At 39.8% G+C, this 14,776-nt stretch overlaps 1 protein-coding gene across 1 annotated transcript; it reads left to right on the top strand.

The window, feature by feature from the left end:
* The first annotated feature begins 10,046 nt into the window (after window positions 1-10,046).
* On the top strand, window positions 10,047-13,670 carry LOC140639162 (ubiquitin-conjugating enzyme E2 N-like). Its single transcript, XM_072837668.1, has 2 exons — window positions 10,047-10,093; window positions 13,166-13,670. Exons 1-2 carry the CDS (start codon window positions 10,047-10,049, stop codon window positions 13,668-13,670), a joined length of 552 nt encoding a protein of 183 aa, XP_072693769.1.
* Window positions 13,671-14,776: the final 1,106 nt, after the last annotated feature.

The following is a 14,776-nucleotide window of genomic DNA, read 5'->3' on the forward strand; positions in this document are numbered from 1 at the left end:
TCTTTTTTGTGTGACTGTGCACGCCTTTCAGCACCACTTTCTTAGCTTTCAAAGCCTTGGCTTCGGCTTTGGGAGGGGCAGGGGCTTCCTTCTTCGCCTTTCATGCCATCTTCATGAAAGGGCGAATTTCAGTTCATTTTAAGGCCAGTTTATTGATTGTAATGAAAGCATGGCAGACATTCTTTGTCCTCCTTAATTACACTATTTTCCTTTGCAGTACTTTAATTTAGTGCAAGACAATATTAATACTCTGTAATTATGTGCCAGAGATGGCAACACTAATCAAAGTAAAATATTAAAAGTCTGACTCAGCTTTACCAAATCATTAATAAAATTTCTGTTGATCATCTAGAGATATGATATAAGGTTAAAACTCTTGGTAATTGCAATCAGTGGCTTCTACTTTTCTCTATCAATTAGGGTTATACTACATTCAAGTTTCTAGCATATCTATTATTAAGTCAATTAAAGCAAATTAGAAAATAAACTAAAAAAGAATCAAGGAAAGGAAGAATACAGCATCTATTTAGTAACAACCTAGTTCTATTCAATAATAACCTAGTTTTTTTTTTTAATTTCCCAAGTTTTAGCAATGAAGGAATAGTATAATTTACTGCAGAATTTTGTTTTAGCAGCTCTTGAGCTATGTGACTTTTTAAAATGCCATTTATTTACAAGATGGCTTGGGTCCTATTGTGTTAAGTGAGTGCTTTTAATATATACAAATGTAATGGAGTTTAGGGGCACCTGGGTGGCTCAGTTGATTAAGCAGCCAACTCTTGATTTCAGCTCAGGTCATGATATCAGAGTCCTGGGACTGAACTCTGAGTCCAACTCGGTGCTCAACATGGTGTCGGTTGGAGGATTCTCTCTCTCCCTCTCCCTTTGGCCCTCCTCCTGCTAGCACATTCTCCCTCAAATAATTTTTTTTTAAAAAGAGAGATCTATAAATATATACAAATATAATAGAGTCTTACTATTGAAAATATATTATGCTCTCCACTGTCAGAATGAGAAGTAATAGATTTATCAACTGAGTAGAAAGTCATTGGTTTCTTTTAAGCACAAAACATTAAAGAGTCATGGTGACATTTACAATGAAAGCTAAAGAATACTTTTTTTTTTTGCAAGAATACTTTTTCTTTTCTTTTTTTTTTTTTAAGATTTTATTCATTTATTCATGAGAGACACAGAGAGAGAGAGAGGCAGAGACATAGGCAGAGGGAGAAGCAGGCTCCATGCAGGGAACCCAATGCGGGACTCAATCCTGGGTCTCCAGGATCAGCCCTAGGCTGAAGGTGGAGCTAAACTGCTGAGCCACTCAGGCTGCCAAATACTTTTTTTCATTAGGTAAACCTTCAAAGTTGTAGAATTTTAAATTCAACAAACATAAAGCATAAAAATAGATAACATAAGTCCCCAGTCCTCAGGGACCCCCAGAATAAATGTATGAAACAGCATCGTGTGCCCTGAGAATGAAAAACAATCCTAAAACATGAGTGAATTGTGGTGAATATGGTTCCCACCCTCAACTCCACCAGATGAAGTAGCTCATCTAGCCTATACTGTCTAGAAATGGAATACAGAAGCAAAAGCTTTTACTCAGAAGCCTCTAGTAGCATAAAACCTGAACACAAATACCAAATATAAGATTCTTACAATGAAACAATATTAAAATAAGGAGAGCAAATCCAAACCTGGGCATTAATCAAAGCAACTAGTATGAAAATGCAAAAGGAAATATACAGCTAAATAAGGAAGCTTGAGAACCAAGAAAAGCAAGAGTGAGGAGTAACTGAATGGCTAAAAGTACTGATCCAGATTAATTCAAGAATGGAGCATAGAAGCTTTCTGTAACTTTTTATGCAAGAGCGGCCTAGCATATGCAAATAGGGCTTTCTATGGAATAAAATCAAATGAAAACCATCCAACCCTTGGTATCCCAGATCCCCCCAAATGGATGAAAATGTATAGTGTATTTTTTTCTTGTGTTCTGACTTTTTAAATTATTATGAATTACATAGATACTATATCTACATATGATTGTAGAAACTGAAACAATAAAGATAAAATTACATAATACCACTAAATTCTATTTGCTTTCCCCAAAGCAACCATTGCTCTCAATTCAATGTGTTTCCCTTTAAGACTTTACATACATTTCCTACATTCACAAAAAATATATAGCTTTGGTTTTGTAATAGAAATCATGTGATTTTCTGCATATTGTTCCGAAATGTTTTTCATATAACAGTATGTGGTCAAGATATTTTTCCAAGGGATCCCTGGGTGGCACAGAGGTTTGGCGCCTGCCTTTGGCCCAGGACGCGATCCTGGAGACGGGAGATCAAATCCCAAGTTGGGCTCCTGGTGCATGGAGCCTGCTTCTCCCTCTGCCTGTGTCTTTGCCTCTCTCTCTCTCTCTCTCTGTGTGTGTGTGTGACTATCATAAATAATTTTTTTTTAAATTTAAAAAGAAGATATTTTTCCAAAGAAGACATCCAGATGTCTTCAAGAGATACTTGAAAAGATGTTCATCACTCATTACCAGGGAAATACAAATCAAAACCACGAGGGCAGCCCCAGTGGCGCAGTGGTTTAGCGCCGCCTGCAGCCCAGGGTGTGATCCTGGGGACCCAGCATCGAGTCCCACGTCAGGCTCCCTGCATGGAGCCTGCTTCTCCCTCTGCCTGTGTCTCTGCCTCTCTCTGTGTGTCTCTCATGAATAAATAAATAAAAATCTTAAAAAAAAAAAAAAAACCACAATGAGATACCTGTAAGAATAGCTAAAATTAACAACAGGAAACAACAAACAATGGCAAGGATGTGGAGAAAAGGGGAACCCTCTTACACTGTTGGTAGGAATGCAAACCGGTGCAGTCACTCTGAAAGACAGTATGGAGGTTCTTCAAAAAATTAAAAGCAGAACTACCTTACAATCCAATAATTCCACTCAAGATATTTACACAATGGACACAAAAATACAGATTTAAGGGAGTACATGCCCCAATGTTTATAACAGCATTATCAACAATAGCCAGACTATGGAAAGAGCCCAAATGTCCATCAACTGATTAATGGATAAAGAAAATGTGGTACATACATACAATGGAGTATTACCCAGCCATCAAAAAGATTGAAATCTTGCCATTTGTAGTGACATGGATGGAGCTAGAATGTATGATGCTAAGCAATTAAGTCAGTCATAAAAAGACAAATACTATTTGATTTCATTCATATGTGGAATTTAGGAAACAAAACAAATGAACATGGGGGGGGGGGAATGAGGAGAGATGGAGAAACAAACCAAAGAGACTTTTTTTTTTCAAACTCCATGCCCAGTGGTGGAGCCCAATACAGGGCTTGAACTCATGACCCTGAGATCAAGACCTGAGCTGAGATCAAGAGTTGGTCGCTTAACCAATTAACTCACCAAGTGCCCCCATAAAAGCACTGGGTGTTATATGTAAGATGGGTCACTAAATTCTATTCCGGAAACCAATATTATACTATATGTCAACTAACTAGTATTAGATAAAAATTGGGGAGAAAAAAAACAACAAAATATGGCCAAAGAATAACTCAGGTATTTAAGCCACCTTTATTTATTTATTTATTTTATGCATTGTTTATGTTTTACATGAGAGAGGCAGACTATCAAGGGACAAAATAGGATGTGTAAGAGAAAGAGAAGAGGAAAAAATTGCAGGTAGCCTGGAAATAGTGAATCTTTCTGGTTCATTTTGGCAACTAATTCACTGACAGCTAGCTAAAGGTTCAGTCTAGAAAGCATGCCATTGAACAGGCTGACCGGAGTCAACAAAGATAACAATTTCAGTAGTTCACAGATTCTCTGGAGAACCTGGCTAATACCTACAGAGTACACCAGAGCAGCTGTCTCTCTGTAACAGCTGCCATGCCTGTCCAGTGGCTCCCCAACTCCCACAGCCACATCTACACTCATTCAATACTCTCCTCCAGTCGCTAACCTTCCATCAGCCAACTGCAGAGCTGAGTTCTGATCATATCAGTTCTTTGGTGCTTAGGAGAGTTGCCTAGTAACCAATCACTCTCAACTGCCTTCTTTGGGTCTAAATATCTAACACACTGTTCTCTGCTGCCACTATTGGGCCAAGTTTACTCTTCTCTAGCCTAAAATAGGATATTTTCTTTTAAGAGGTTAACAGTAAGACTCTAAAAACAGAACACTGGATATACTCTTGACCTGAATTACTAATAATTTTACCTTCTCATGAGCAATGGGAGCAACAACCAAAACTATTTCTCTTGAGTCAATCGACAAAGAAACTTTGATGAATCCATTGACAGATAACTTAAGAGAAACAGAAAGAAATTAGAAGTGGTAGCATCTTTTTGGATAGGTAGATTGGTAGAACATGGAGGAGCCAGTTTGAAAGATGGAAAGCAAGAGTTAAGTGTTGGACATATTAAGTTTTAGATGCTATTAAAATATCCAAGTGGAGATATTGTTTGACAGATGTGTCTGGAGATATAAATTTGAGTCATTTATATTTAGGGTGTAGCAAGGATTAAAAAAGAGAAGACATCTAAAGAGTGAGCTTTGGGGCTCACTAATGTTTAGAAGTTGGGAAGAACAGACAAATTCAGTAAAGGAAATTATGACTGAGTGACCTGTAAGCTAAGAAAACCAAGGGACACGTGGGTGGCTCAGCGGTTGAACACCTACCTTTGGCTCAGGGCGTGATCCCAGTCCTGGGGTGGAGTCCCATATCAGGCTCCCTGTGGGGCACCTGCCTCTCCCTCTGCCCGAGTCTCTGCCTCTCTCTGTGTGTCTCTCATGAATAAATTTTTAAAAATATTTATTAAAAAAAGAAAACCAAGAGTGGTAAGTCCCTAAATGTAGAGTGGTTCTGAAGGTGAGTGTGGTCAATCATGTCAGATACTGTTGAGAGCTGAAATATAGTGGAGACTAAGAATTGACCAATGAGCATGGTTTTTCAGAATCATCTGTGAACCCCTACATCAGAAATACTAACATGGATTTCTGGGCCCATCTCAGATCTACTGGATCAGACTGTGGAGAGGAACCCAGAATTCTGCTTTTAAACAAGCACCGGGGCACCTGGGTGGCTCAGTGGTTGAGTGTCAGCCTTTAGCTCAGGTCGTGATCTTAGAGTCCTGGAATAGAGCCTCCTATCAGGCTTCCCCCAGGGAGCATACTTGTCCCTCTGCCAATGTCTCTGCCTCTTTCTCTCTGTCTCTCATGAATAAATAAATAAATCTTGAAATAAATAAATAAAATAAGTAAACAAGCACTAGATGATTCTTAAGAACCCAAGAGTTACTGTCTTGGAGTCTTTATTGGTGGAATTATACCTATCTTTCCCCTAGACCAGTGGTTCTCAGGTTTTAATGTCCATCAGCATCACCTGGTAAATTCCTTAAAACACAGATTACTGGGGATCCCTGGGTGGCTCAGCGGTCTGGCGCCTGCCTTCAGCCCAGTGCTCACACTATTACCACATTCAGGACACTCTGATACCAAATGTGTAGGGGTTTATCCCCACACCAAACAACTCTCTGTGACACCAGCTGAGTATCCTACAACTTAATTCTGACACTATCTACCTGGAGATAGCATCAGATCCTACAGGTTAAGGGTTTAGTCCTACAGGACTGCCCCCACTTCGGATCCCAATCATTAGTCTGGGTAATGACCTGTTCTTCTGCTATATGTATCAGAGGTTCCCATGGCATCCTCCTTGAGTTCAATTAATTTGCTAAAGTGGCTCACAGAACTCAAGAAAACAGTTTACTAACTAGATTACTGGTTTATTGTAAGAGGATAGAACTCAGAAACAGCCAGATGGAAGAAATGCACATGATAAAGTATGTGTGAAGGAGCACAGAGCTTTCAAACTCTCTTCCAGCATACCACTCTCCCTAAAACTCCCTGTGTTCCTCAAACCAGAAGTTCCCTGAACCCCATACTTGGGGGATGTTTATGGAGGCTTCACTACATAGGCATACTGGATTATTACGTCAATTGCCAGCCCCTCTCCAGAGAATGGGGGGTAGAGATAAAGTTCCAAGGTTCTTGGCACTTAGGTGCCTCAGTCAGTTAAGTATCTGCCTTTGTCTTGGGTTACGATCCCAGGGTCTGGGATCCAGCCCCACATCAGACTCCCTGCTCAACAGGAGGCCTCTGCTTCTCCCTCCTCTGTGTTCATGCTTCCTCTCTCTCAAATAAATATATAAATAAATCTTTAAAAAAAAGTTCCAAGCTTCTAATCATACCTTAGTCTTTCTAGTGACACACCAACAGCCAGGAGCCCACCAAGAGTCACCTCTTAGAACAAAAGATACTCCCATCAAAAGACACCCAGGAAATACCAAGGGATTTAAGAGCTCAATGGAACAGGGATCTCTGGGTGGCGCAGCGGTTTGGCGCCTGCCTTTGGCCCAGGGCGCGATCCTGGAGACCCGGGATCGAATCCCACGTCAGGCTCCCGGTGCATGGAGCCTGCTTCTCCCTCTGCCTATGTCTCTGCCTCTCTCTCTCTCTGTGTGACTATCATAAATAAATAAAAAAAAATAAAAAAAGCTCAATGGAACAAAGATGTCTTAAGTGCTCTTAACATTTAGGAAATTCCAAGAGTGTTAGGAGCTCTGTGCCAGGAACAATTAATAATTAATTAATATATAAGTATAATTATATATAATATATGTTATATATATTAATATATAATTAATATAGCAGAGACCAATATATAGACAAGTCCCTGAATTAACAATTGCTTGCCTTTTTAAAACTTTTCAACTTTACATTGGTGCAAAAGCAATATGCACTCAGTAGAAACTGTATTTCAAATTCTAATTTTGATCTTTTCCCAGACTAGCAATATGCACTATGATACTCTTGAAATGCTGAGCAGCAATTCCCAGCCACAGCTTCCAGTCAGCCATGCAATCATGAGGGTGATTAACCATATACTTAGGCCATTCTGTAACCATACAGCCATTCTGTTTTTCACTTTCAGTACAGTATTCAATAAATTACATATTCGCCACTTTATTATATAATAGGCTTTGTATGAGATGATTTTGCCCAACTGTAGACTAATGTAAGTGTTCTGAGCACATTTAAAGTAGAGTAGGCTAAGCTATGATGTTTGGCAAGTTTGGAGTATTAAATGCATTTTAAACTTACAATGGGTTGATGAGAACATAACCCCTTCATAAAGTCAGCAAACCATCTTGCTCAGCTGTAGACCCCAAAAGTTAAAATCAGAAATAGACAAGATTCCGGCAGCCACTGATCCCTGGTGGCTCAGTGGTTTAGCACCGCCTTCAGCCCAGGATGTGATCCTGGAGACCCGGGATCGAGTCCCACATTGGGCTCCCTGCATGGAGCCTGCTTCTCCCTCTGCCTGTGTCTCTGCCTCTCTCTCTCTCTCTCTCTCTCTCTCTCTCTCTGTGTATGTCTCGTGAATAAATAAAATCTTAAAAAAAAGATAAACCAAAAGGGTTACCTTAAAAAAAAAAAAGAAAGAAATAGACAAGATTCATGCTCTAACTGAAACTCATTATTTTTCTTTCTTATGGCACTTTTCTTGAGGCATTACTGAGGATGTTTTGCAATGACTGGAACATTCCAATCACCAGGCCAGAAAAACCCTGATAGCAACAGAATGCCTAGAACACCACAACCCCTTCCCTGCCCATGATCACATACTGAACAAATCTCAGCCCCCACCTATGATCACAGGCTGGCTCCCTGCCTGCTCTTTAGCATGTGTCTCCTGAGCCTCTCCCTATAAAACTCATGGTGTCCACTTTGCAGGCAAAGAAGTCCGTTGTTAAGGCTTGAGCCTACTACCACCTCCACCAGCTGCCAGCACCTGATAAAATTTTTCCCTTTCTCTTTTCCAAAACCAATCTCTTGAGTGATGGGCTTCTTTTGTGACCAGTTAGTTCATTCAAATTTTTTCAGCTACAGTGTTAGCACACCCAACCAGGAACTATGGTTTTTATTTATCCAGCCCCCTGGCGATTCCCAGGGGGACTGAGTGCAGCATGCCAGGGCTTCCCTATTTGTTTCCTGAGTTAGTAGCTATGATAGGTCAGTAACAGTAAGTCAAGGAAGATCTGTGCATATTTTCTATTATCTCATACCTCTGAGTGAGAGGATTGGGCTTATCAGCAGACCAGCTTTGCTTTAGAATGGGTGACCTGTTGGAGAATCAGCCCAGTCATCCTTACAAATACTGCAAAGTTAGTCAACAGATCGAAATATCCAGCTGCAGGTGAACTTTAAGTATCTGAAGGCACAAAGTAAACATGTAGAAATTTCAAGAAGAGCCACTAGAGCAAGTTGAAGAATGTGAGCAGGAGGTGAGGCAAGATGCTTGGTTCCTGGACCTGTTTTCAAAGTATAAGCACAACTATAGTTGTATTAGTTGCATTATTAACTTCACTCCACGTTCTGTTTTGTTCCCTACTTAATCAGTTTAATGCACATCTTATTAATCATTAACTTTGCCTTTCCCCTCCAACTCCCTGCTTACCCACTGTTGTAGAAACCTAATGGAGATCAAGCAGTAACATTTGTCTTGAAATTATCTGACACACCTGATCATACCTGGTCCCAAAGTCACCTCATTGTCTGGAGGAAAGATTACCTCCAAACTGTTTCAAGGCACCCTCCCTGAAAGATTTCAAGCAACACTTCATCCTCCTCTCATGTATTCATTTCCTTCCCCAAACATATTAGCTATCCCTAGGCTCAACACAGAAAGGTAGCTTTGGGAATAATCTCCTGCCTTCTTGCTGGGCTGCCTTTCTGATAACAAGGCTTTCTTTGCTTTAAAACCAGTGTCTCAGACATTGGCTTACTGGGCATCAAGTACACAGACAAATTTAAGTTCAGTAACAACACCATGCTTCAGTCACAATGTAAGCCTTCTCCACCTCAGAAGATAATTTTCTCTCATCTTACTTGATTTTCTTGTGGCACTGGATACTGTTGGTCACTCCAAGTTCCTTGATATTATTTTCTTAGCTTCTGTGACTCCATCTTCTCCTAGTTTTCTTCTAATGGCTCTAAAATGGAATACTTAACCTCATGCATCAACTAATTAGCCTGAAAATAAATGTTGAGGAAGCAGAAGGCAAGCTGCAGACAAAGCCTGAGCTGACACTCTACAACACCCCCACACCCCGCCCCGATATGTATGACATTCCTCAGGCACTCCTAACTGCCCTAAAACTAATGGAAGGGAAAAACAAATGGTTAATCTACAGGGACCCCAGTCCTGCAAGATAGGAGTCTCCTCAGTTTACAGATGCCTTAGTGGTTTACAAGAAAAAAATCATTCTTATAAAAAACCTAACTTCCAGAAGGAAGCTCCCAACTGTCCCTAATGCTAATGTCTTTCTAGACAGAAAAACAACCGAACTTGACACAGGCAAGCCCTCTGGCATCTTGTAGGTCCTCTTTAGCATTTGAAAGTTCTTTTGAAAACCTCCCTTGTTCCATACCCCCAACTCCCACATACATAATCAGTCCCCGTCCCCCCCCCCCCCCCCACTTACAGGCCCGGGGCAGCAGCTCTTCCTGTCCACAAGTCCTGTCCCTGTGCTTTAATAAAATCACCATTTTGTACCAAAGACATCTCCAAACATCACCCCACCAAACCTCACCTACATTCAAAATCTACATCATAAAAAGCCACAATGAGGCAAATAAGTGTTTATTTTCAGTCAAAGAATTGCAATTTAGGGACCACAGATACAGGGAGGAACACAAGTTGTGTCCCACTCATAGGGTGAAACCAAGGGGTTTTTATGTAGGGAAGGAAGGGAGGAAGAAGGTCCTTCTAGCTAGACTAAGAATCAAATTGACATGAGACAGATTAACAGGAGAAAATTAAATTAAATTTTGTATGTACAGAGAATCCACAACAGACATAAAAGTCCAAAGAGGGAAGCAATATGAAGTTTATGTGAACTAAGGAGAGGGCTAGGGGTCTGAGGATGCAGAGGGGATAAGGACCATTGCCAGGATGATGGGAAGAGATGTAAACAAAACAAAGGTTGCCCTGTTACGCAGGTAAGTTTCATAGGTAAAGAGGAATCTCAGTTAATACCTCTCTTCCTGATAGAAGCAGGCAATTGAGGGGGACCAAGAGAGCTTTAACTGAATCTTCTGGGGTTTTATTGCCTTTTTTTTTTTTAAGATTTATTTATTCATGAGAGACACAGAAAAAGGCAGAGACATAAGCAGAGGGAGATGCAGGATCTTCGCAGGAGCCAGATGCGGGACTCCATCCTGAATCCTGGGATCATGACCTGAGCAGAAGGCAGCCACCCAACTGCCGAGCCACCCAGGTCCCTGGGTTTTGATTGCTTTTAAGTCAAATTAACTTTCATGCCAATATGACCCATCTTGGAGTGGCCTGCCCTTGGGGATGGCCCCTACATAACCAATCATGAATTCCCACACCAGAAATCTTTGGATTGGCAAATTTATGAATATATTTAATAATTTCTAGGAATGTGCTTTTTCGTAGTATGATCTTTTCATAAAGCATAAGACATGTTTACTAAGAGAAACTAATTCAGCTTTAGTTTCTCTGTAATAGAAGTAGATAAACCTGTATTCAGTACCTAATGTTTCATTGCTCTATCATATTTGAAAATGATCTAGATATTTAAGGACTATAACTTTACTCATCATTTAAGTCAGCAAAACTTTAAAGTGTCAGGTTACCAAAGATTTTGGAAACTATTTAAAAGTTTGCCTAGAAACCCTTTTATCTTATTAAATGTCTATTTAATTTACAATTATGTGTAGACTGCCCATAAAACTTCATGAGGCATTAGATAAAGTCAATCATTATTTTTTTTCTGACAAATTTTGCAACAAAAGATAACATGTACTTATTTGACTTTTAGTAATATAAGCAGAATAAAAGTTTTATATTCAATGCTGATAACTCTAAAAACGTATCTCTTTTAATTAAACCAACAACCTTAAATTAGCATTAATACTGAATATTTTCCCTTGATATAAAATTGGATCTCCTCCTCCAGAACTTGAAAAACATTTAGGTTGGTTTCTATCTTTCTGAGTTTTAGAATACCCAATTCTCACAAGTACTTGTCTTCAAACCAATTAAGAAGAACTCTTTTACAAATTAATTTTAGCAATGCCAGATGTAGAGTAAATATTTCACATGTACAACCTGTTTGGACACACATACAAATCCACAAACAAGATCCAAACAAAATCTTATACTGGTTTTACTAATATTTGTGGAGAGGATGTTAAAGCTCCAATTTCCAAAGACTCCTCCCCGCCCCCCCCCCCCCCATAATGAAATACTTCTCCCTGAAATTTGTGCTTCAAAGAATGGCTCTTAGGCCCTAGCTAAAATAGGATAGAAAATTTACATCATAAAGCACAGATGAAGTACCTACGTTTTCTCCAAGATGGACATTTAGAGCATTTCTGTCTGTTGGAGGTACTAGAGTCTGGATGCAAGAGAGCTTTTAGCAATTTGTATTTTTTTAAAGGCGTCTTCCCCCCCCACCTCCTGTTTTTTCCCTCAGTTTCAGATTATAGACTATATTTACATTTTAAAGACAAGATAAGATTTATAATTTCAAGGGACGGAGGAATAATGTAAAATCTTTTTTTAAAGTATAGGACAATTTTTTTCCAATATCTTGATCTTCTATAACATCCACAAACATTTTGAGAGGAATAGTCAAGGTTTGTAGATTGTAAAATAGGTGGGCTTTGACTTGTTTCTAGAGTTGCATTTTTAGTTTTGTGGAAATTTATAAGGCAAAGACAGGTGTTCTAATTCCCCAAATAACTGGAATTACAGCCTGAAAATGAAGTTATTAACCGTTTTCCTTTGTAAACTATATTCGTTCTTTTTTGTATATGAGGGAGTTTTTAACTACAGTGGGAATCAGGGGCATCTGGGTGGCTCAGTCTGTTGGGTGAATGCCTTTAGCTCAGGTGGTGATCCCAGAGTCCTGGGTGAGGCCTGGCTCAGACTATCTTACTCCTATGATCCAAAAGTTTACTTCCAAAATTAGTATAAGAAAGCAAAAAAAGCCTTTGTTGCACAGCAAGCGAGGATGCCATGGTGAAAATTGTGTCTCCAGTCTCCCATGAAATCATGAGACGCCTCTAGTCACAGACCCTGTAACCTGTGACACCGGGCAAGCATTTCTGGAATGGGACTTTCCAGCACTAACAAACCACATAGATTGAGACAACAAAGACTCCTGTGGGCTGGAATCTCTCATGACAAACACCCCTGTGAATTGACACAACTGGAGAGAAAAAGAAACTCGGATCCCTAATCTATTCAACTGGCCACCAAGATGCACCCCAGTAAGTGCACCAGCCAAATGACAGAGACCAAAGAGAATATTCTCACTAGTCACAAAGCTAAGCTCTTAGGACACAGAACAGGACCAAAGGAAAAATATATGCACTTTAACAGCTTTAGTTAAATCTTGGGTCTCTTGAGCCAAACTCACACCTCAGAGGGATGACACGGAGTCATGTGTTGTTTTACAGTATTCCTCCTTGCAAGGAAATTTTCTTGAGTTTGGCAGGTGACCTAGTGTCAAACTAACTCATTCCATGATCAGTTGATCCTAACATGGGAGTTTTCTTAAGGTGGCAAGTGCTCTGGGGCACCTGAGTGGTTTAGTGGTTCAGCATCTGCCTTTGGCTTAGGGTGTGATCCCAGGGTCCTGGAATTGAGTCCCACATTGGGCTTCTCGCAGGGAGCCTGCTTCTCCCTCTGCCTATGTCTCTGCCTCTCTCTCTGTGTCTCTCATGAAAAAATAAATAAAATCTTTAAAAAAAAAAAAAGGTGTCAAGTGTTCTAACAGCTTTTAAGTGTTCAACCCATGCCCACCAACTTTGCATCTTTGGCTCCTGTGATGTCCTTCAGCAACAATCTACAAGGCACAGCAAAGTTTGTCTAAACAGACGTTGGTCTGATGAGAACTGTGAATTTACCAGGCTATGGGGCTGGCTCCAACAGCAGGATTATAGGTCTATGCCTCCATTCTGTCCTTTTTATGACATTAGACATGAAAGACACAAAGAAAAACAGATCATCTCTGGGAGGAAATGAATCAATAACCAAAGAGTACTCTACAAGTGTCGAGACCAGAGGCCAAACTTGGGATCTGACAAGATAGCCGGGCTGCCCCACAGGATTATCAAGGAAACCCAGTATTTGCTTGCAGAACCAGTTCCTGGCATTAAAGCAGAACCAGATGAGAGCAATGCCCGTTATGAATGTGGTCACATGAATGTGGTCATTGCTGGCCCCCAGGATTCCCCCTTTGAGGGAGGGACTTTTAAACTTGAACTATTCCTTCCAAAAGAATACCTGATGGCAGCCCCTAAAGTACGTTTCATGACCAAAATTTATTATCCTAATGTAGACAAGTGGGGAAGAATATGTTTAGATATTTTGAAAGATAAGTGGATCCGCACAGTTCTGCTATGGATCCAGGCTTTGTTAAGTGCTCTCAATCCAGATGATCCATTAGCAAATGATATAGCGGAGCAGTGGAAGACCAACAAAGCCCACGCCATAGAAACAGCTAGAGCCTGGACCAGGCTATATGCCATGAATAATATTTAAAATCAATCTGATCATCAAGTGTACATCACTTCTCCTGTTCTGCTAAGACTTCTTCCTTTTTTGTTTGTATTTAATGGACACAGTCCTAGAAACATTACAGAATAAAAGCCCAGACATCTTCAGTCCTTTAGTGATTAAATGCATATTAGCAAATCTATGTCTTGTCCTGATTCACTGTTGTAAAGCATGAGCAGAGGCTAGAAGTACCATCTGGATTGTTGTGAAACGTTTAAAAGCAGTGGCCCCTCTCTGCTTTTATTCATTTCCCTCATCATGGTTTAAGTATAAAGCACTGTGAATGAAGGTACTTGTCAGGGTTAGCTGCAGGGGTGTGGGTGTTTTTCTTTATTATTATTATTTTTTTTTTGATGGGGAGAGGTAGTTTTATTTTAATTTTATGGGCCCCTTTCCCTCTTTTCATGGTGATCTAATTGCATCAGTTAAAAGCAACTAACCAGTTCTTTAGAATATGCTCTCTAGCCAAGTCTAACTTTATTTAGACGTTGCAGATGGACAAGCTTGATTGTTTGAACCAAAATGGGAACATTAAACAAACATCACAGCCCTCTCTAATAACATTGTGACTTTGCTGTCAAGTGTAGAATCCTTCCTTCAAGAAAAAGCTTGTGACCATTTTGTATGGCTTGTCTGGAAACTTCTGTAAGACTTATGTTTTAGTAAAATATTTTTTGTTATTCTAAAGAAAAAAAAGAAAAAAAAAAAAAAACCGGGTACTCTACCAAATTCAACCAAATTCACTAAGCCCAAGGAACTGATTCCAAAAATATTTTCTCCTGCTAATCTAAATTTAGAAAGAGAGAAAAAGGACTCTTCCACTCTCCATTAGATTCCACAGCTAGAGATTCCAGGAGACTGATATAATAAGAAATCTTACCTTCTGCCAACTGTTTGGCAGATAGTTCTCAGCTATAGCAGTGTCTGCTGTGAGTGACACCCGAGAAGTTAAAGTATCTTGCCACCAGCTACACCAACTATTGGAGAACAAGAATTTCCTGTCCATTTCAAGGTCCTTCTAGCTGGACTAAGAATCAAGCTGACATGAGACAGATTAACAAGAGAAAATCAAATTTAATTCCTTATATACA

This window comes from Canis lupus, chromosome 8 (assembly GCF_048164855.1).
Source record: "Canis lupus baileyi chromosome 8, mCanLup2.hap1, whole genome shotgun sequence".
Lineage (NCBI taxonomy): Eukaryota > Metazoa > Chordata > Mammalia > Carnivora > Canidae > Canis > Canis lupus.